Source organism: Scardinius erythrophthalmus, assembly GCF_964197995.2.
Source record: "Scardinius erythrophthalmus genome assembly, chromosome: 24".
NCBI classification, from domain to species: domain Eukaryota; kingdom Metazoa; phylum Chordata; class Actinopteri; order Cypriniformes; family Leuciscidae; genus Scardinius; species Scardinius erythrophthalmus.
In genome coordinates, this window is record NC_138244.1 from 18,895,414 (window position 1) to 18,918,832 (window position 23,419).

Sequence of the window (23,419 nt, forward strand, 5' to 3'; positions counted from 1 at the left end):
TAAGTTCAGTAATTTCACTTAAATGACAATTAATAGGTAATTTTCATTGTCATTAAAGTGAAATTACTGAACTTAAATATACAAGCTTGATAAAAATGATCATTCTAGAAGAAAATTTCAGATGGCACTTCATATATGTACATTCATATATATATATATATATAATCAGAACAGTCATTATTTACTGAAAACCTTAAAAAGTATTTTGAAATATCACTTGTATTTGCATATCTTAACCATTTAAACACACAAAACATACTCATACAAAAAGAAAACTTGTTCAAACCATCTTATTGACACTATATTCTAAGTTTTCTAAAGCCATTTGATACATTTGTGTGAGGAATAGATTGAAAATTGTGTCTTTATTGACTGAAAATCTTTATTTATGAAAATTATTTTCTCTTGAATCTGATCCACATTTGTGTATCATAACCACTTAAGTATAATAAAAATAAACTCATTCACACCATGCAATTTAGTGCAAAAACATGAGCCTTGGTCATGCATGTATAGCAAATCTTATACTTCCACTTTGCGTGTTGTTAAGCCTGTGAACAACAGTGTAATTTCACACCTTACAGCCGACTTATTTCACACCTTTGCTCTATCCACATTTGAAAAAAGGAACCCGACACGAGGACACGGTAGTCACCGGCTCTCTCTTCGCTAGCGTTTTTACATAAGTGGCCGCTGCCGTTACCATAGAAACCGCGCACCCCCACAAGCCTTAAAAGCCCGTTGTGATATTCATAATGAAGAGCCGCCCACCCGTGTATCTGTGTGTCAGGTAATGAACATACAGTGCTGTCGGGCCCCCTCAAAGGCCGTCACAATCACTTCTTAATTATTGGATAGAGCTTTGTTGAACAGAGGCAGTGGCTTTTAAAGCAGTCGCCGAGGATGAATATATTCAGATTTAGACCCAGAACTCTTTCTTAAACTCGATATCTTTGCTGTATTTGCAGGTGGGATCTCAGATCAAGACTCGGGTGCAGGAGTTGGGTCACGGCTGCATCTACCTGGTGCAGAAGGCCGGAGCCCTGCAGATGAGCCCGACGGACAGTTTCTCCAAGAGAGAGCTGATCGAATACGCACGTGACGTCACTGAAAAGGTAGGCTTGCTTGCTAGTGTGGGAGGCCGTTACTTCTGGGCGGTTTTCTGCGTTACTTTGTTCCGTTTTAAATACATTTTTACATATTTACAAAATTTTATGTCATATGCGATTAAACGCAATTAATCGATTGGACAGCACATTTTTATCAAGGTATTAAAAAGAATCATAAACAAATTTCTGAAATCAAAGGTTCATGGTGCTTGTATTTAAAGTCTCTTTCTGATCTATAATGCTGATTTATTTCATATGCTATGTTTGCTAAGGCTAAAAAACCCATAAACTTACATTAAAGGAGACACTAGTCATATCAGACCAGAGTATTATGCTTAGCAATGCCCTAGCAACCACCCACAACACTCTAGCTATGACATAGCGACAGTATGTCCTTGCTTCCCTCCAATACACCCTGGCAACCCCATAGCTACACACTGACAACCACCCACAACATGTTAGCAATAGCACTGCAACGCCTTTGCTACCCCCACAACACATTAGTAATAGCATAACACCCTAGCAACCACATAGCAACATCCTGTTGACTACCCACTGCATCCTAGTAATACCCACAACACACTAGTAATAGCATAACCACGACAGCCTAGCAATCACTTAGCAACATCCTGTTGACTACCCACTGCATCCTTGCAAACCACATAGCAACGCACTACAACACCCGAGTAATCACATACCCATGACACCTTAGCAACCACATAGCCACACAATTGCAACCACCCACAACACCCTAGCAATAGCACTGCAATGCCTTTGCTACCCCACAACACACTAGTAATAGCATAACCAAGACACCCTAGCAACCACATAACAACACAGTGGCAACCACCCACAACACCCTAGCAATCACATATAGCCAAGACACCCTAGCAACCACACAGCAACACAATGGCAACCACCCACAACACCCTAGACCTACAACACCCTTGTAATCGCTTACTCACGACACCCTAGCAACCACATAGCACCATAGTGGCAACCACCCACAACACCCTAGCAATCACATAGCAACACCCTGTTGACTACCCACTGCACCCTAGCAAACCACATAGAAACACACTAGCAACCACCTACAACACCCTTGTAATGGCTTACTCACGACACCCTAGCAACCACATAGCAACATAATGGCAACCACCCACAACACCCTAGCGATATCATAGCAACATCCGTGCAACCACTCACAACATACCAGCCACAGCATAGCAACGTCCTTGCTACTATCCACAGCACCCTAGCAACCACATAGCAACTCCCTGTCAACCACCTACGACACCCTAGCAACCACATAGCAACACACTGGCAACCACCCACAACACCCTAGACCTACAACACCCTTGTAATCGCTTACTCACGACACCCTAGCAACCACATAGCACCATAGTGGCAACCACCCACAACACCCTAGCAATCACATAGCAACACCCTGTTGACTACCCACTGCACCCTAGCAAACCACATAGAAACACACTAGCAACCACCTACAACACCCTTGTAATCGCTTACTCACGACACCCTAGCAACCACATAGCAACATAATGGCAACCACCCACAACACCCTAGCGATATCATAGCAACATCCGTGCAACCACTCACAACATGCCAGCCACAGCATAGCAACGTCCTTGCTACTATCCACAGCACCCTAGCAACCACATAGCAACTCCCTGTCAACCACCTATGACACCCTAGCAACCACATAGCAACACACTGGCAACCACCCACAACGCCCTAGCAAATGGCATAGCCACGCCTGGCAACCACTCATAACACATTAGAATCATGTTTGCAACATTTGCAATGAAATGAAATGAAAATTATTCTTTCACAAAACTGATGTGAACCTGACGACATAGCAAACCTTTTCCTGGGTATTCTAGCGTGCAGTGACATCAAACAGTTCTGTTAATATTTATGAGTTTAACGTCAGTGGTAGTCGTAACATTGTCTAGATGGGCTTGAGCATATACAAATAAAATAGTACGCAACATTGTGGTCAGAATGATTTTCCAGTCGTAATAATAGGCACAGTGAGAGTCGACCGCCCGTTTTCTGACTTCACAACTGACTGCCACAGTTGTGTTCCAACTGTTTTTATGCCATTTTTTGGAATTAATGCAGGAAGCCCCCACTGCTTTTCTTGTGAGGTTGTGTATAGTAGATTACATTCAATCATGTGTCATATTTGTCTTTGCTTACATCTCAGTGGCTGAGTTTGTTCGGCCCCTACTGTGATGGTGCTGTGAGTGACCCCTCGCTGCTTTAAATGAGCTCTGTTTAAATGTGTCCGAGTCCCCCACTAGCCCGATTCAATACAAACCTCAGCTCTGCCTGGAATCATTTCTGTATTAAACGTGAATAGGGATGGTTGCATTTGAATGCCTCCCTTATGGCTTTTCATCTACTGGTGAAGACAACTCAATCTCTCTCTGTCGGTCTCTCTCTCTTTCTCAGTGTTAGTATAATGGTCTCGCTTTAATGGACTTGTCCATCTATCTTTCAGCTGCTTGTCAGAGCCCATCTCTCAGCATTTGTCTTTTTCTGATGTTAGCGTTGGTAGAAGCGGTTATGTTTATACAGATCCAGGATCAGTTTTGTATTGCTTTCATCGTAGCTTGTAAGAACATTATTATTTAATATTTAGAGCTGTCAAAATTAACACGTTAACGCATGTAATATTTTTTTTTTCAGTTTAACGCATTTAATATATTTAATGCAATTAACGCAGCAAATTAAGTTTCACACACCAGGATGCGCGCGCACCCTCAGATCACTTGGATGTGGCTGTGTATAAGAGGTAAAAATGATATAAATACTGTTCGTTTTCTCACACAAACCGCTCGTTTCGTGTCTTAGGCCATCAATGTGTACTTACGATGGGGAATTGTTTAATTTGGACGATGGGGAATTGATTTAATTTGGACTCTGTGCATGCTCTTTGAGACAGTGACCATAGACCTGCATTAAATGACTGACAGACAAGAACGGTTTGACCTAAAAATATCAAAATTGAAACTACTGCGGAAAAAAAGACACCTACATCCTGGATGCCCTTGAGGTAAGCTAAAACATACCAAAATTTAATTTCAAAGTGAACTATCCCTTTAATATATTACAATTACATAATTTAAATAAATAGTTACAATCTAAACAATCTTCTAAATCTATTATTATTTATAATATAATATGTATTTATAATTAACCTATACAATTATGTATTTATAATTTTTTTATAAAAATATTTTGTTATTATTATTATTTGTAATTAAAAATATCAATTTGAATTTAAAATACATTTTAATTTAAATGTTAAAATATTTTATTTTAATTAATCAAATAAAATACATGAAAAATTCACTGAATTGTTATCGCCCAAGAGAAGTTTTTGGAAAACATTCCGCATTGGAAAGCTGTCCCAAACTCTGCCTATGGAGTTTATAATGAAGTGTGATTCACTCTCTCCCGCAGGTGTCCATGGTGTTGTCAGCCCTGCAGGCTGGGAATAAAGGAACTCAGGCCTGCATAACGGCAGCCAGTTCTGTCTCCGGCATCATGGCTGACCTGGACACCACCATCATGTTCGCCTCTGCCGGCACACTCAACGCAGAGAACGAAGAGTCTTTCGCAGACCACAGGTGAGACCTAGTAGAACGTGGCCCGGTTTCAGCATCCTATACTTAAAATATGAACGTTTTGTTCTATTAATGTTTTGTATAATCTTGGGACCATGGAATAGAGCTTGTGTCTGTCGTGTAATCTGAAGCGTATTTGTTTGTGCACTCTTCAGAGAGAACATATTGAAAACAGCTAAAGCTTTGGTTGAGGACACCAAGCTGCTTGTGTCTGGTGCTGCATCGAGCCAGGACAAACTAGCCCAGGCTGCCCATTCCTCTGCCAAGACCATCACACAGCTCACTGACGTGGTCAAACTGGGCGCCGCGAGCATGGGCTCAGAGGACCCAGAGACACAGGTGTGTGTGTCGCTGTTTGTGCATCATCATAGGATTCAGTAGACGATACCATCACCAATCTGCTCCTGTATTCTTATCTCAGTGTAATGAGAATATCATTAGTTCTCCTCTCAAGTGTAGAAGATGTCGTGACATTTGGATGCAGATACCCTCTGACTCATCTCTGCTCGACATCTACATCCCTGGGGGAGTGCAGTGTATTATGGGACTGGATAAAGCCGACGGCATGTCACGACTAAAGGTGGTTGTGATAAAGTCTTCTCTCTGTCTCTTTCAGGTGGTCCTGATAAACGCAGTCAGAGATGTCGCTAAAGCTTTGGCTGAGCTGATTAGTGCCACTAAATGTGCCGCGGGCAAAGCAGCGGACGATCCATCCATGTATCAGCTGAAGAGTGCCGCCAAGGTGTGTTTGGTTGAAGAATGTTGTATGTGTGTCTGTAAGGAAGCCATTATGCAGTCTAGTGAGGGTCATATCTTATTCTGATGACTATCAGTGGAGTGTGTGTGTGTGCACCTCTCTAACAGCTGGCCCTGTCTCTCATTTTCTTGGCTGGGTGCTGTCTTCGCTCGCTGTCATCTTGGTGTGTGGCCACAAATCAAACCCTATCTTTCAGTGATCATAGTGTGTATCACAGTGTGCATGTGAGTGACTCAATGGCCACACTGCAGGGGACAAAACCATTCCGTGTGTGTGAACGGCTTAAGGACTGCTTCTTTCCCTTCCTCTCTTCCTTTTTCTGTCTCCTCTACAAATGCCATTATTGCATTATTATGTAGCAAAGCATAAATGATTAATTTCGTAAACATAATTAAAAGAAAATTAAAATGGTGCTTGCTTCTGCAGTTATGCTGTGGATCAGTGCACATAGTTTGTCATATGAAATGAATCTCCAGGCTTGTATAAACAGAAATTGATGTGTACCCCACATATTTTCAGAAATACTCTAATCCTTTGATCACTCACCTGGTGCTGTTAAACCTCTGGGATTAACTTCCACATACATGCAACATGATATGTTTTGTTTAGCATATTTAAGTAATGCTGTTGTTATCTTCACAGGAAGATTTTTTTTTACATTCCTCCAACAACTTCAGATCCTCTGGGATTTTGCTTCAGACATTCATTGCGCTTGTTTCTTCAGTGTGTTTTTAAAGTTGTGGTGGCGTCCCTCAGGGCTTTGTCTTAGGCCCCTTTTTGTTTTCTTGGGTTTCCTCTTTTGTTCCTTTTGAATTTAAAACTTTGCCTGAAGCAAGATTTAGAATCATTACAGGCTTCAGCTGTGGTCTATTTAAAAGGTCCAGTTTGATCACATGACCATTTTCTAATGTTTTGATGATTTAGATTTCAGCTTTTTACATTACGAAGAACAGAACTAGGTCGACCTTGCCTAGTACTTTACTGAGCTCTTTGATACAGCTGTTCCTGTCATAACATTGCGTCTGACCTTTTTTCAGTGTGTCAGGTGAAAAAACTGGTTGCAAAGCTGTTGACATTCTCTAATTGAGCTCACTTGAGACATACAGTAGATAAAGCACAAAAAGGGGTTATTCAGAGACTTTGACCTCCCTATGTTTTCTGATGTTACAGGTGATGGTGACGAACGTGACCTCTCTGCTGAAAACTGTGAAAGCGGTGGAAGATGAGGCCACTCGCGGGACGAGGGCTCTGGAAGCCACTATTGAGTGCATTAAACAGGAACTCACTGTACGGAACATTCTTTGTGTGTATATTGAACTCTTACTAGAGTCTTTCCAAGAGCTATTGTGCATTCCACTTTTAAAGTATAGTTCCTCAAAAAAGGGAAATTCTGTCATTATTTTATCACCCTCATGCCTTTCAAAACCTGCATGACTGACTTTCTTCTGTGGACACAAAATAAGTGGTTTTGAACAAACAACAATGGACCCCATTGACTTTATATGGACAAAACATTACACTGAGACATTTTTTCGAAATATCTTGTTTTGTGTTCCACAAAAGAAAAAGAGTCATTCAGGGTTGGAATGACACAAGGATGAGTGAATTCATTTTTGGGTGAACATCTTTTAAGCACTTGAGACCAGTTAATATGTTAGAAATGTCGGTTTTATCATGTTCATTTTGATCCTAATTAAGATATGCTAATACAATCCACTTGTTTTACAATCTGACCGTGAATTAGTACCAATTAGGTCCAGCTTAATTAGTTTTAGCCCAGACAGAGGTAAAAACCCATCCTTCTGTGATATGAACTGGTAATACAGAGTAATTCGCCATGTGAGCATTTGCCTGTTCTCCACCTGCTCCTCGTTCTCCTTCTCCCATGGGTGTCTCTACTCCACTTATCAGACACTGTGTGACAGATTGAGATAGTGATACAGGAAAGCAAGAGATTTCTATTTGATTTTCTAGCTTAAGTGCTCCTTTTATCAAATGACCATCAGTACATTGAAAATCCTGACTGCATTACTGTATTTAGTCCACAAAAAATCGGCACTGTTCATGTGACCGATTCTAAAAATGTAAGATTCACTAAAGAGAAATAGATATCGGTTATGTATGAACTATTTCTTCTCTTGCCGGACTATTGCATCATCTGTTTTCCAGGTTTTCCAGTCCAAGGACATTCCTGAGAAATCCACCACCCCAGAAGAGTTCATCCGCATGACCAAGGGCATCACCGTAGCGACGGCCAAAGCCGTGGCAGCAGGGAACTCGGCTCAGCAGGAAGATGTGATATCCACTGCCAACCTGAGCCGCAAAGCCATCTCCGACATGTTGACCACCTGCAAGGTGTTTATCCACCATCACACACACATATGCCCACTCATACAAACACACCTCACCTCATGCTGAACAACAGTACAGTAGTAATCCACAAACGCTTGAAACCCAACAAAATGTGTTTATATACACAAATGATTGTGCTTGCACAAATTCTCCACGTACGATCAATGCTGTTTGATCGATTTCTCAATGTCATTTTGCACTAACCCACCTTTGACTCCTAAATTACGCCCTCTAGTGTTGTCATGATGCAATGCAATTTTTTTTCACTCCACAAATTCATATAAAACTGCAGATTCCTCATCATGTGCTATAAATGTCTTGCAGCAAGCCGCGTACCACCCAGAAGTAGTCCAGGATGTTAGGAATAAAGCTTTGCTCTATGGCATCGAGTGTACCACCGGATACATCGACCTGCTCGAACACGTCCTTCTCGTGAGTAGGCGCGCCGACAGTTTTTACAGGATGTGTTTGTGCACGCGTTCTGTGATTAAACCACGTCTGTTTACTCCACACAGGTCCTGCAGAAACCCACGGCCGAACAGAAACATCACTTAGCCACACTATCCAAGAAAGTGGCGGGCTCCGTCACGGAGCTCATCCAGACTGCTGAAGCCATGAAAGGTGAGCACGCACTTACGGATTGGTCCCAAAGTGTATCTATTTCCCAAGTATATGAATATTGATGGAGCAACACTATTAGTTTTGAAATAAAATATTATGGAATAACTTTTTTTAAATAAAAATGCAAAGCCTTGCGAAATGCTATTATAATGGAGAAAATCATATATAGATTATCTAATTTTGCGAATGATGGGTTTTCGAATTCTGCTGAGCTTTCCGTCATGCAGGCCTGGTTATGACAAATGTTCTTGAGAGGTAATAGGGAACATTGCAGGTCAATTGAGCTGAATTTGTGGAGGTTTAATAGAGACATTGGGCTGATGGCGCTCTCTTGCTCTTTTCTATAACACTGCTTTGTTGTTTTTTCCATTTCTGCCACAGATGGAGGTGAGTATGATATACACAGTGTTGTTTTTCTCCAATATCAGGCCACACACATACAGACTTGAGTTACTGACCGGCATGGACACACACACACGCATACAATGAGTTATAGTGTGAGAGAAAAGAGAAGAAGGGATAGAATTGAATTCCCTCAGGTTTAACATAATCCTCAAACACATTCTTGCCATCTGTTTTCACAAGCTGTTTGAAAAAAAACAGACATCTTTTAGTGCCTCTTAAACGTCGGTAAAGGAAAATGTATTGCAAAAGCACATTTGCTCCATAAATGGCTATTAACATAAAGATGTGCACATTCATCTAGACAATTAATGAATGATTGTGATTGTAATAACCTGCCAGTCAGCATTAAGAACAGTGTTTAACTTGAATTATTAGTTGTGGCATCTGTTCATTATCATACATTATTCATACAAACTGCTGCCCTTACCAACATTTTCCATGGTAACTGTATTTATTAGCATAATAAATATATATTTATATAAAATATATTTGTCAAGAAAATAATAAATTATCTATAATTATTTTCATGACAATTAAGTATACTTTCCTCCATTACTCTCCTTTTTTTAGTATTATTTTTTAAACTTTATTTATTTTTTAGAAATAATTTAAGATTTCATTTAATTTGTATTATTTGTTATTTTTTGTTAGGGATGCATCGATATGAAAATTTTGGCCGATATCGGTAACCGATATTTCTTTATATTTGAAAGCCGATAACCGATATATTATCCGATAAATCTAAATCCAAATTTTTATATAATTTTTGAGAGCCTGGTTACAAAAACAAGTCTTATTAAAATCCATGTCCCAAGCACACAATTATAATGTTCTTATTATCATTTTATGTAGCCTATATGACAGACTTAACTGTTGCACTTAACTGTATTTTCCTTTTAGTGATTCCAATCATATTTCAAGCAATTCAGTGTGAACAGTGCACATATCTATGGAAGCTTGTTTCTGCCATAAAATAAAACATTTTAAAAGATAATTGCGACTTTTTATCTCACAATTGCGATTTTAATTGACTTTATTTCTCAAAATTGCGAGATATAAAGTCAGAATTGCGTGAAATAAAGTCGCAATTGCGTGTTATAATGTCAGAATTGCGAGATATAAAGTCAGAATTACGTGTTATAAAGTCAGAATTCTGACTTTTTTATATTGTGCTTATATCTCGCAATTATATAGTTTATATCTCGCAATTCTGACTTTATAACATGCAATTGCGACTTTATATCGTGCAATTCTGACTTTATATCTCCCAATTGCGACTTTATTTCTCAGAATTGCGACTTTATATCTCGCAATTGCGACTATTTCTCAGAATTGCGACTTTATATCTCGCAATTGCGACTTTATTTCTCAGAATTGCAACTTTATATCCCGCAATTGCGACTTTATATCTCGCAATTGCGACTTTATTTCTCAGAATTGCGACTTTATATCTCGCAATTGCGACTTTATTTCTCAGAATTGCAACTTTATATCCCGCAATTGCGACTTTATTTCTCAGAATTGCGACTTTATTTCTCACAATTCTGACTTCATATCTCGCAATTCTGAGAAAAAAAGTCAGAATTGTGAGATAAAAAGTCGCTATTATTATTATTTATTTATTATTCAGTGGCGGAAACAAGCTTAATCCATACATATCAAATGTCTCAGCTAAAGGAAATAATCAATTATTTATCAGCTTTAATATATCTGCCAAATTTCTTATCATGAATGATATTTCGTGCATCCCTATTTTTTATTTATTGAGACTTGTACACTGTGCACGTGGTGCTTCTTTTCTAGTAGTATTCATTTCTTTTTAGCCAAAAATATATATATTTTAATTTCTTTCTTTTGATTTTGAAGTGAAATATGTGCCGGACATATTCATCAATGGTTTCTGAAGCATATTAACAACTACTGTAGTTACGATGGAAAGTTCCCATGGTCGTTTTCGTGAGGTTCTTGTGTTGGCATGTGATTTTTCTATACAGGAGGTTATTGGTTCAAATCCCCATCGCATGATTTTATTTCGTGTGTTCACTTTTTCCATGTGTGTATTATGCATATGGTAAGTGAATTGAAAATGAGGGTCCCGCTGACTTTGTTTATACCTCTTCTCAGGTTCAGAGTGGGTGGACCCAGAAGACCCCACGGTGATCGCGGAGACCGAGCTCTTGGGTGCTGCTGCGTCCATCGAGGCCGCGGCCAAGAAACTGGAGCAGCTGAAGCCCAGAGCCAAACCAAAGGTATCATTCCATCCGTCTTCTGAATCCAAACACACACACACACAAACACACACACACACACACACACACACACTTGCCAACACAACTATATCAGATCACTTCCACCAAAGGCTGCGGGAATGTTTCATTCTTATTTTGTATTCAGGGGAAGTGTTGTTTTTTGGGGGTTTTTATTTTAGGACCTCAGAACTTCAGGATGTGGAGTTTTTGTACTTTCATGTTGTTGGGGAAGTGTGCACACATCTGTGTAGCTTTTTGTATGGGTTTTTTTGTGGTTATATTTGTCTTGTACATTAACGATTTGATATTTTGAAGTCTAGTGAGCGCGGAACTTTGTCTGTAAGGCTTTTGGTTTGTTTGGGGTTTTTCTGTGATCCATCTTGGATCTCAATTATTCAGTGTTTTGAAGTTTGGTTTCAGAGCGTGCTGAACTTTTAGTCAGTCAGTCTGAAACTCATCTCCACGAAGTTCAGCACTTTTTAGAAATGATTTTCCCTGAAGCTCTTTTATTGTTCCATCCATCTGTATTATAGCTCAGCTGTCAGTGATGCTTTTCACCTAAAAAAAACATTCATCCACATTTTGCCTTTCAGAGCTGCAACTGTATAAAAATCTGAAAGCTGCCACAAACCCACAAACGCAAAACTGTTTGTCTATCATTCTGTCATCCTGTATATTGTTCTATTTATCATTCTATCTGTCTGTTGCTCTATCTACCATTCTGTCTGTCTGTCTGTCTGTATAACTGTGGTTATTTCTGTCTATTTTTCTGTTATTCTGTCTTTCTATCATTCTGTATGTCTGTCAATCTATCCATTCATTCTATCTTTCTGCCTCTCTGTATCGATTTGTGTGTCTTTCTATCTGTCTGTCTGTGGTATCATTATTTCTGTCTGTCTACTGTATCTTTGTGTCTGTCTGTCTGTCTGTCTGTCTATCTATCTATCTATCTATCCTTCTATCATCTGTTTTGTTCTATCTATCATTCTGTCTGTCTATCTAGCTATCATCTGTCTGTCTGTCTTTCTCTATCCATTTTTTTGTCTGTTTGTCCCTCCCTCTGCTCTTTAACTCTGTCTCACTGTGTTTTGTTAGTCAGACCAGCTTCATGTGTTCTGGAAAGAAGGATGACGGAGTCTGTGTAATGTTGTCACCTTCAGTCCATTCAGACATTCATTGTGGATTTTTCATTCCGTTACCCTTTGCAAACTTTGAGAAACCATATTTCACAGTTTGTTTCACATGTCTACCTCACATTTAAAGCTCTTCATCACACCCCGAGACTCATTCTGCTCTGGTTTAGGGCACATGAACATGCTTGTTCACTGTTACATGTTTTTTTTTAAAGTCAGGTTGAAATTCAATACGTCAGGATACAGTGTCATTGGTGTTTATTATCGCCCCTGGAGCGTTCTTCACTGTTTCCCCTGATCTTTCTTCATTCCTCTTCTATCCATCCTTGTCTTTTCCCTGCTATCCCAGCATGCCCTGCTTCCTTGTTCTCTTCTATCCTCTCCTCTCTTTCCCCATGTTCTGGAGGTGAGGTAGACCTGGAAGTCTTTCTGCAGGGCTCTGTTTGATATGTTTGATATATTAGGTTGTTATTCTGTCCAACTATATATCAAACATATTCCTACAGTGTCCTGCTCTGTCTCCAGACTTGTGTGTGTTCTGTTTATGACTTGTTCATGAACGTGAGTGTGTGTTTTTGTGGTTTCAGACAGATACGTTTTCGATGGTGGCACGCAAGGGTGTGTCTTAGGTCTGTTAGAATTGTGCCGTTTCCTTTGACGCTGTTGATTCTGAACATAGTGAACCTAAGAAGTGTCACCTCCGTGCCACAAGGTGTCACCCTCAGATCACTTTGTCCAATGTACATCTCACCTCCTCCCTTTCATCGCCTTGGCTGTTTTGAATAGCATACTGCCATAGTATCCATACTATTAATGCAGTATGTAGTAAACTGTGTGCAGTATGTAAAGAATGACCAAATTTTCATTAATTTTCATTAAAGGTTTAGTATATAACAAGAGGACACGTTGCATTTAATGTAAACTTTCATTTCTGGTTTAATAAATGTACCAGAAGTAATATCTGCAATATTTTCAGCATCTTTCTTTAAAATCAAATGGGTTCAAAGTGCAAAGTAACTGTTTTTTAAGATCATGTGAGGCTGTCATTTGAGGTCATGTGACAACTGTGGCATACTACTGTTTGAAACATTTATCATTGCGTAATGTTACTTTCATATGTTACTTTCATATCAAATGTTACTTTCATATCAAAAGAACATAGGGAAATAAAGGGTGTGTTCAAAATAGCATATTACCTTAATACCTGTGCTAATTTGCAGTATGCATTATGTGCATAGTATGCACTATCTAAATGTGCAATATAGAACCAAAGCACACTGCATGGATTACTGTATCCCACAATGCAATGCTCTCAACTCAACCTTATATTTGCAGTGTCACATTTCATACATCCAGAAAATTATAGCAATCTGTGCAGAGTGTCCATACTGCATGCTGGAAATGTATTACAACTACACTGTAAAAAAAAAAAAAGGTTGCTGCCTTAAATTTTGAAGTACAATCAACTTGAATGTTTATGTCATTTCAACTTAAATTACAAAAAAAAAATTGAATCTTGTATAACTTTTTTTAAAAAGTTGAAAATTGCTTTATTTTGATGAATTAAAGCAATTTAAAACCATATGTTGTCATAACTTATTGATCATAGAATTTTTTACAGTGTAGTCTAGTATTATGTTTTTCTGAACAAACCCATGCTACTTGTGAGTAATAGTGGAACGTATGTCAACCTGTTACTCAAAGGAGTTTGATCAACCAGAAATCTGTCTTTTTGTTTGGAATCAACCAAGCATAATAGTATGAAATAGATAATATAATAATGAATAATAAAATGTCACTTATGCTGAAGTAAGGGCTTGGCGAGGCTTATTGCCCATCTATTAGTATAGCTAAAAAATTTCTTCTTTATAAAAATTAACAATAATGTATAATATAATAAACTATAAATAATGGTTTCATGACTAGCTGTGTCAACCAGCAGTGAGCTAAGAGTATTCATTACAATTCCTTTTTTATTCTTGCAGCAAGCTGACGAGTCTCTGGACTTTGAGGAGCAGATCCTGGAAGCAGCGAAATCCATTGCTGCAGCAACCAGTGCTCTGGTCAAATCTGCTTCGGCCGCTCAGAGAGAGCTCGTAGCACAGGGCAAGGTATTATCAAGAGTTATCACTTCTTTGCTCTTTTGATTGTTGTTATTGTTAATAAAAACGATTCAAAATAGTTTTTTGTTTATTCAAATAAAGCTGGAATAAAATAAAGTATAAATATTAGATAAAAAGGAGTTATTCTCTATATCAGCGCGCACTGTTTCTGAACTTGAGTTTTCTTAAGTTTTCTTCTGGGAATGAACACGTCACAATATTCCTCATTTAAATAATTCCCTCCCAAGGCATATGCAAAAAAAAAGGGCGTGGCCTGGTTGGATTGCATTAGAAGTCTGTTGAAATTTGCTGTTATGTTAAGGGGCGTGACACGCTCAAAGCGGTTGACCAATCACAACACACTGATCCAGCCGACCAATCAGAGCACATTGCGCTTTTTCAGAAGGAGGGGCTTCATAGAGACAGGAACTAAACGGAGTGTTACTGACAGACTAGGAAGAGAAGTGCTGCAAAAATGTGAAAAATAATGTTTTTTGACAATTCAAGCATGAAAACCTTTTACACAATCAAGACTTTGTAAAAGGACATAATGCGGCCTCTTAAAAAAAACATGAGCATGAGGCAAAATTACTAAAACTTGAATTGAAACCTGAAAAAATAAAAGTAAATTCTTCATGATGTAGTATATAAATGATACTGAAATAACGCTGCTTCTTTTTAATCTTTATGATATCTCATGTAGGTGGGCTCCATCCCTGCCAATGCAGTCGATGACGGCCAGTGGTCCCAGGGTCTAATATCAGCAGTAAGTTGAAATGATCACCATTGTAAGAGATGTACTGTTAAAAAGCATCAGCTAAATTGCAAATGATTAATTTGAATCCTCCTCTCTTGTAGGCCCGGATGGTTGCGGCCGCCACCAGTAGCCTGTGTGAGGCCGCCAACGCCTCAGTCCAGGGTCACGCCAGCGAGGAGAAGCTCATTTCTTCTGCCAAACAGGTGGCGGCTTCCACGGCCCAGCTGCTGGTGGCCTGTAAAGTCAAAGCTGACCAGGACTCAGAGGCCATGAGGAGATTACAGGTTGCAATCACATATATATACCAAGCTATAAAAACAATGGTATTTTTGGCGGACATCTTGTGTGAGGAGAACTACGTCTACTAAAAATCATCTTGAAACCATTTGGTTAAAAGTTAGTGGTTTTGGAAAACCTACTAAGGTGTAGCCTATTCAGTAAAAACGTTGTGTCTGCACAGGCTGCTGGGAATGCAGTCAAGAGAGCGTCTGACAACCTGGTGAAGGCAGCGCAGAAAGCAGCCTTCGATAAAGCCGAAGACGACAGTGTCGTGGTTAAAACCAAATTCGTAGGAGGAATCGCTCAGGTGAGGCTTCTTCCCGTGTTCCCACAGTATGAATCCTTTCGTCTGCACCAGTTTTTGAATCTCCCTTGACTTCCAAAGGACGCTCAGTTAAAAAGAGATTTGACATTTAGAACTGCATTATGGATCTGCAAAGACATCAGTGGAATTTGAAAGCTGTGGGTTTGCACCAGGCATCCACAGCTGGCATCTTACGCTCGGCCGCTGTATCCGCAAAACAGCTTATTTTCCCGTTTCATCCCAGTCCAGATGCACATTAATTAAAGACTGCGTGTCTGCCTGTTCAGAGCTTCCTTCCTCCCAGTATGCCTTCATGTCTTCATCTTGAGAGAGGGCACTGGAATATTCCGAACATCTGAGAAATCCCGTTGAGTGGATGGCGTGAGTGGATGCATGAACCCTGGAATGGTTGCCAGCACAACAAAAAGTTGCTTTTTTCACTGAGTCAGCCCCTCTTCAGAAGGTCAGGCCTTGATCCATACATGCCATTCCCTCAATCCACAAAAATGCTGCTCTTTTTCGAAAGTAACTGGATGCCTATTGCAGATCCAGTCCCATACAATTACACGTTCCACTAAAGAATATTAAGCGTTTTCTCTCTATCACTGAGACAGAAACTGAAGGAAAAACTGGAAGGAAAAACATTCCCTGGCATTTTCGGCTTTAATATATAAGCGTTATTTATGTATCATTGTGCCACAAACTATTTGGCTTGCTTCACGTTGGAAAACTGGTTTAAAGCAAGGTTTTAGATTTGAAACTTTAACATTGCATACAAACATTGACCATCATTCATTAGGGCTGTGTATTGGCAAGAATCTGGCGATACGATACGTATCACGATACATGGGTCACGATTCAATATATTGCAATATATTTCGATACTGTGCATAAGGCGATATATTGGGATTTTTTAAAAGTAAAATATATTAAAATATTTAAAAAAAAGAAATGATGTGCATAAAAGTCAAAGAAGTTTACTTTAGGTAAACAATTCAGTACACAGAAAATCAAACTGCCAGTTTGGGCTTGTGGTTTACAGGTTCTTAGTGAGCAAATGTTTATATGCTCAAGTAGGCCATAATAAAAGAAAATAGGTACATAGCCCCTGTCACAATACAAAACAACAACGTGAACTGGACGAAAATGAATGAAAGTGGATGAAAGTGAACAAAATAAATGTGTCATATATTGAAATCAAGTTTTATGTGATAAAAGATTTTAAAAGAACTGGACGCGCGAATGAGGCGAACCGCGCCGCACTAAACGCCTCGTGCCGCAGGACCTCCAGACGCGCGTAAACGCGTCTTTGCATTGACTTAACATTGCAATCACTCGCGCCAGATGCTCTCTTCGCGTTTGATGTGAACGATGCACGCGATTACATTTAGAAATAGACAAGCTTTGTTTCCAAATGCACCAAGCAAAGATATCCTTTCAGTTGTATAAACTTTTATAAAACCAGCCAATATAATCACAATAAACACATCCAAAATGAAATATTTAACATATAGGCTATATAACAACTGCACAACGTCTAATTTGTAAACAAAATGATTTACGCACTAAATCCAGCATAAACTCCGGCACAATTTGCATATGTTTAAACTCTCAAGGTAGACATCACATCCCGAACCTCACAGCAATTGGCTGCCGACTGCGTTTTTCGCTTGATATTTGTATAAAGGAACTGCCCAACTTTTTGACGCTCTCGGTCGCTCTCAACGCTTTCTCCGGTCCAATGTCAATCCTAAAATGTCCAGTGGACACGCACCGTTATAGGCGAGCCTGGCGAGGACACTAGTGGTGCGTCTCAGCATAGCTATCTATTGGTAGGGATTTAAACAACATAAACGTGAACCACTGTCTTACGGTCTTACCATGAATATTTTTGGACGTAAAAAAAAAAAAAAAAAATCGATATTGCGTTTTTGAAAATCGATACAGTATTGCAAAATAAAATATCGCGATACTCAAGTGTATCGATTTTTTCTTACACCCCTATCATTCATGCACATTGTTTGTAAAACTGTTCTCACGTAAATTGTGTAATTTCTGACTAATTACACAATACATTTTTGTAAATCTTTCTTTTATAAATTGCATTCATCCTCATTTGTTGCATTCATGCAACACAAGGAAAACAGATTTGCATAAACCATTCTTGCATAAACTGGCACAATGATTTGCAGTCGTGTCGCATTCATTTTTGCATGAAATGAGGGCAGAATTAAGAATTTGTGGTAATCGTTGGTAAAAACCAATTTTATGTCAATCGTTGCATTTGTCACATTTATGCATTAAATGCATAGAATAAATTTGTGTTAATCAGTCAGTTATGTTTTAAGTAACGTTAACAGTTGAGAAAGAAAACGCATGTGTAACAGTATAATGGATCTGTGCATCAGGTCTTAAAGTGACAGCAGCCAAATAAGCCTGCTGCCAAATTATGCGATATTAAAAATATCCATATGGCAGTTTCCCCATGGTATCTGTGTCAAAATTGTGGCTAGTGAAAATGCTGAGTGGCTAGTGACTTTGGAAAACCACTAGCCACAGTGTCAAGCCCTGATTGTAACATACATTTTATGTACATTGTTTGGAAAATATGTTGCAGTGCAACTGTATGATTTCCATTCACTGAGTGATTGTTTTGCATTATTTCCAGATCATTGCAGCACAGGAGGAGATGCTAAGAAAGGAGAGAGAGTTAGAGGACGCGCGGAAGAAACTCGCCCACATCCGACAGCAGCAATACAAGTTCCTGCCCAGCGAACTGAGAGAGGACCAGAGCTGAACACTTCTTGTCTGACTGGACGCCACAGTCATCAGATCCTGATTGTTACGGATGATTGGCTGCTCCTTACGTGGAGGGGTAGAGATGTTACACGTCATTGGTTGTGTAACTGTCAGGTGATTTGTCGAAGTTAAATGTGATTGGTTCACATGGGACTAGCGCCACTGATTGGCTGTATGAATGCGTTTCCTCTTACATAGGGCTAATATTTTTTGTTCTTGTTTTTTAGTCATGTATTAAGGTTTAAAGCACTAGTTAGAGGTTTGTTTGAGTGTGTGTGTGCGTGTGAAATGTATCAATTGTATCCCACTGCTTGGAGATAATTTACCATAAGTATCTCAATAACTAATCCTACATAATGTCAGTACAATGCGAACAATGTGAAACTATTCAAATCTGAATCTGGCAGCCGAAAACCAGAGAAAATTTACTTTGCACCTATGAAGTATGATGTCAGACCATAAGCTTTCATTATTTGCTTGAGTTCTGACTCACGTGTGACAATAAGCTTCTAGAATGCACTGCTCAAATTATTCATATACCACTCTAGAAATGTATTATGGTAAGTAAGGTTATGAATATGAAAGAATGTACCGGTGCGCTTTGCGGTGTTATTTATTGATAGCAAAACTTTATAGTGTAGTTGGGGGCTCAAATGATTTGATAAAAATAAGGAAGTATCATGTCTTTCAACTCTTTCATTCATTCAGTCCTCTCTTCATATAGTACCTCAGCCGTAGCCCAGATTTTATGTCTACGTTTCCCATGATTCCTCTGTATGACTAAACTTATTCTGCGTTCACGACATGTCGTAATTACCGTAATTACGAGGTTTGGTAAAACACAACAGCTATGTTCGGAATAGCATACTACCATACTACTATTTCTGCAGTATGCATACTTATGCATTGGAACAACCGAATGACCTACTATTTTTACCGAAATGTGCATTATAGAAACAGTACTCTGTGTGGAACACTATATCCCACAATGCAATGTGCTTTTTTTATTTCCTGTGTAATGAATGAACAAAAAGTAATACCAGTCTTAATTTTGTCCGAACTTGAAATGGCATACTGCATATCTATTATATGCGCCAAAATGTCGAAATTAGGTAAAAGTGTGAAAAATGTTATCTTAATTAAATGTGAATAATAATGAAGTCATGTATCAACAATATAACTCACCATTGTTTGCATACTGCACAATATTTAACATAGTAGACAGTATTGCATACTATGAAGTATGTAGTATGCAGAATGCTAGCAATTCATTCCGAACATAACTTGCCTCTAGAGCAGGGGTGGGCAACTCTGTGAACGTGATTTCACCAACACTGTAAAAAATGATATGATCAATAAGTTATGACAACATATGTTTTTACATTGCTTTAACTCATCAAAATAAGTTAAGCAATTTTCAACTTTTTTTTATAAGTTATACAAAATTCAACTCATTTTTTGAAGTCAGTTTAATGTAATTTAAGTTGAAATGACTTAAACATCCAAGTTGATTGTACTTAAAAATTTAAGGGCCTGTTCACATATCGCGTCTTTTGCGCGCTCAAGTTCGTTATTTCAAATGTAGGCGCACGGTATGCGCGCTCATAATGGAAGTTTTTTCCAGGCGCGTCCGCACCGCATCGCGATAAAAACATCTCATCTTTTCAGAATTCCGCAAGCGCACCGTAGGTCACGTGACAACTGTAACGGAGAGCGCAGCTGATGGTTGCTTAGCGACGATGACGCCTCCGGAGCGCAACCGCCCTAGCGCTTTGGAAGAAGGAGAACATGGCGCGCCTAGCGTTTTCTACGCGTTTTTAGGCGCGATATGTGAACGGCGCCTAACATGTCAACGTCTTTGTTGATCCTGGATCAACAATCCAATCAACCAATCAAATTTGAGGGACAAGTTTACAGTTCATGTCAAGTTTAGTCTTACAACCAGGGTTATGTGCCTCTACATCATTTCCCTCTGATTTTAGAGATAAGTTATGGGTAGGGTTAGGTTTACAAGCAGGGATTGGATTAGGACTGTTTTTGGAAAGGAATGTTGTTTCAGGATCAACAAAAGATATCGATTCAGGAACATGTCTTGGCAAAATCACAGTGATCGGGCGATTTTCCTGCAGAGTTTAGTTCCAAGTTCCAACCAGAATAAAACACACTTGAACAAGCTAATCAAGGTCTTTCGAGATTACTAGAAAGCCACAGGAAAGTTAGTTTGATCAAGGCTGGAGCTAAAGTGGAACTCCAGCAGGGTTGCCAGGTCTGCACAACAAAAGTAGTCCAAAAAATGTGATTTCCTCCATGGGGTGGCCAAATTCTCCATTGAATTTATGAATGAATATGAATGTCTGGGGGTTGTTTTGGGGGTGTTGTAGTACCAAAATCATGAAATGAACCTGTGGCAGCAGCTTAAAAGTAGCCCGTGGACTTGGCAACACTGATCTTGACGGCCAAGCCCTGCTCTAGAGCCATGTAAGAAGTAAAGCTTACACAAAATGTCTTTAAAAATATGCCAGACAGGCTACGTGGTGAGGTCATGTGACAACGATGTAGCATACAACCGTTTGAAATATAATTCAATATTAGCAATCCAGGCTGTTTCACATGCTATAAAGCAGCGTACAGTATATACTGTTCAGTATGCGGAGCGCTAGCTTTCCAGAATCGCGATTTTGTACTTGCTAATATCACAGTTCTTCTAAAACATGGATATGCTCACACTTGCGATAGATCCATCGCTGCAAATCAACTTCCTGTTTGAGATCGTGCTTGCATGGCTGTCAGGAACACGGCAGGAACAACGGCACATCGGTAGCTTTATAGGATTCAACGGCGTCGTCAGTGTATAGTCTTGCTAATAACACGTCTCTCCGCTTAACGTGTACTTGGTGTGTGTTTTTGGTAAGAAAAATCACAGTGGAATCTTTTAAGAGGGTGTAATTCCCGTTTTATTCCTCGTTTCGTTGCGTAGAATAATGTGTGGCACTTAAAAGATGAGAACTGACTGTATGACTGCATTGTGTCATAGTGCCTTATTCTGACTTCTTCAGTAGCTCAGTGTGCAAGCCGCTCTTTTATGCTGCTTGTGGACCAGATTTCACTCCGCTGATCTGGATTTAAAGCGTCTCAGATAGCAATACTGAGAGATAAAGCAGATGAGGGATGGCTTTGGGCGTGTACAGCGTTGTTTCAGTCGAAGCCGCGGCTGTTTGGTTCTGTTCTGCAATATTGTACCTACTGAGGCCTAAAGATGCCCTTGCCTTGGCAGGCCGCTACACTGCCGTACGTACAATGAACTCTTCGGACGTTTTAGATGTGTAGCTTCACGACAAATTAACAAACCACGAGTAAGGGAAGTAAGGACGTGATTCTTTCTCTCAGCACTGACTGCTTTCAGCTTGTCCACATGAAAAAAGACTATTAAAATGGTTATCTTGCTCTCCATTTCAGTAAATCACTATGTATGAAGTTTTTTGTTTGTTTGTTTGTTTACTTCAAGTTGTAGCTATAATGAAGATATTGCAATATGTGGTTGAACATGTGGTGTCTTTCAGTGGAGCCGAAGAAAACAGCAAGAACTGTCGCCTTCTATTGAAATAGAGTTAGGGCTTTCTTTAATCAACTGACATAGTGACATTCATAATAATATTAATGATAATAATGAACATTAAAATGCTGTATGTATAATATTTATCCGGTCACGAAAGTATTTTTTGTATTGCCCTGAAAATAAAGAGTTTCAACAAACTATAATTTGTGAAAGCATTTATTTTTTTTTTTTTGAAAGCATGTTTTTGCTTTAAATACACTTTTAGTTTTTTATACAGTACCAGTCAAACATTTTGGAAACATTGCTATTTTTAAAGTTTTTTGAAAGACATTATCTTATGCTCATCAAGGCTGCATTTATTTGATCAAAAATACAACAAAAAAAAATGTAATATTGTGAAATATTATTACAATTTAAAATCGTATTACTTTCAAATATAATTTTCTTTCTGTGATGCAAAGCTGAATTTTCATCAGCCTTTTTATTCATCAAAGAATCCTGAAAAAAGTATCACAGGTTATTAAAAAAAGGTTATTAAGCAGCCCAACTGTTTCCGATATTGATAATAAATCATCATATTAGTATGATTTCTGAAGGATCATGTGACACTGGAGTAATGATGCTGAAAATTCAGATTTGCATCACAGAAATAAATTATATTTTAAAGTATATTAAAATAGAAAAGTGTAATAATATCTTAAAATAGTACTGTTTTTGTATTTTTGATCAAATAAGAAAATGCAGGCTTGATGAGCATAAGAGTATCCAGAGACTTCAAAAACATTAAAATATTCCAATACTGGTAAAGTCTTTTTATTATTATTTGTATTTATTACTATTATTTGTGTGGATTTTTTTTTTTTTTTTAAATAAATAAATAGTAACAATGACCTCTTTTTTCAAGCGTAAATGGATCTTTAAACATGAAAATGCTATTTTAGAAGGGTATCGTCATATTTGGGCAAACAAAAATTGTAATTTTGTTTTTTCGTGACAAAAAATAAATAAATTTGACTGCTGGCAACCATCCACGGCGACGGCCCTTTAAAAACCCTTTCCATTTCCGTCAAGACTTTGCAGTGGAGACCAGCTGTGGTAAGTTTTAAATGCGTTTAAAAATGTACGGTTCTTCACTGAAACAGACTAAATCTGTCGCTTTTCTCTGTTCAGGGGTAATTATAAGTAGCCTAGGCCTCAGTACACACTAAACCAAACAAATGCTCAAAGTGGTTTTACGACGATACACATTTTTAGTCACTGAAATGTATTCACATCCTTTCTCTACATAGTTTTAAATAATGTTTGTCTGACGCTGTTTGTGTAGCTCTACATGTGAGGCATTC

General features: G+C 38.7%; 1 protein-coding gene across 1 annotated transcript in view; it reads left to right on the top strand.

The window, feature by feature from the left end:
- tln2b (talin 2b) overlaps window positions 1-22,275 on the top strand; it is a 155,797-nt gene extending 133,522 nt beyond the window's left edge. The window contains exons 44-57 of the mRNA XM_081356466.1: window positions 969-1,115; window positions 4,599-4,765; window positions 4,918-5,101; window positions 5,379-5,504; window positions 6,690-6,806; window positions 7,689-7,874; window positions 8,196-8,303; window positions 8,387-8,492; window positions 11,022-11,146; window positions 14,265-14,390; window positions 15,085-15,147; window positions 15,240-15,422; window positions 15,599-15,724; window positions 18,390-22,275. Coding sequence (XP_081212592.1) covers window positions 969-1,115; window positions 4,599-4,765; window positions 4,918-5,101; window positions 5,379-5,504; window positions 6,690-6,806; window positions 7,689-7,874; window positions 8,196-8,303; window positions 8,387-8,492; window positions 11,022-11,146; window positions 14,265-14,390; window positions 15,085-15,147; window positions 15,240-15,422; window positions 15,599-15,724; window positions 18,390-18,518 — 1,893 coding nt within the window. The 3' untranslated portion in view covers window positions 18,519-22,275. The remainder of the gene's footprint in view (window positions 1-968; window positions 1,116-4,598; window positions 4,766-4,917; window positions 5,102-5,378; window positions 5,505-6,689; window positions 6,807-7,688; window positions 7,875-8,195; window positions 8,304-8,386; window positions 8,493-11,021; window positions 11,147-14,264; window positions 14,391-15,084; window positions 15,148-15,239; window positions 15,423-15,598; window positions 15,725-18,389) is intronic.
- The last annotated feature ends 1,144 nt before the right edge of the window (window positions 22,276-23,419 follow it).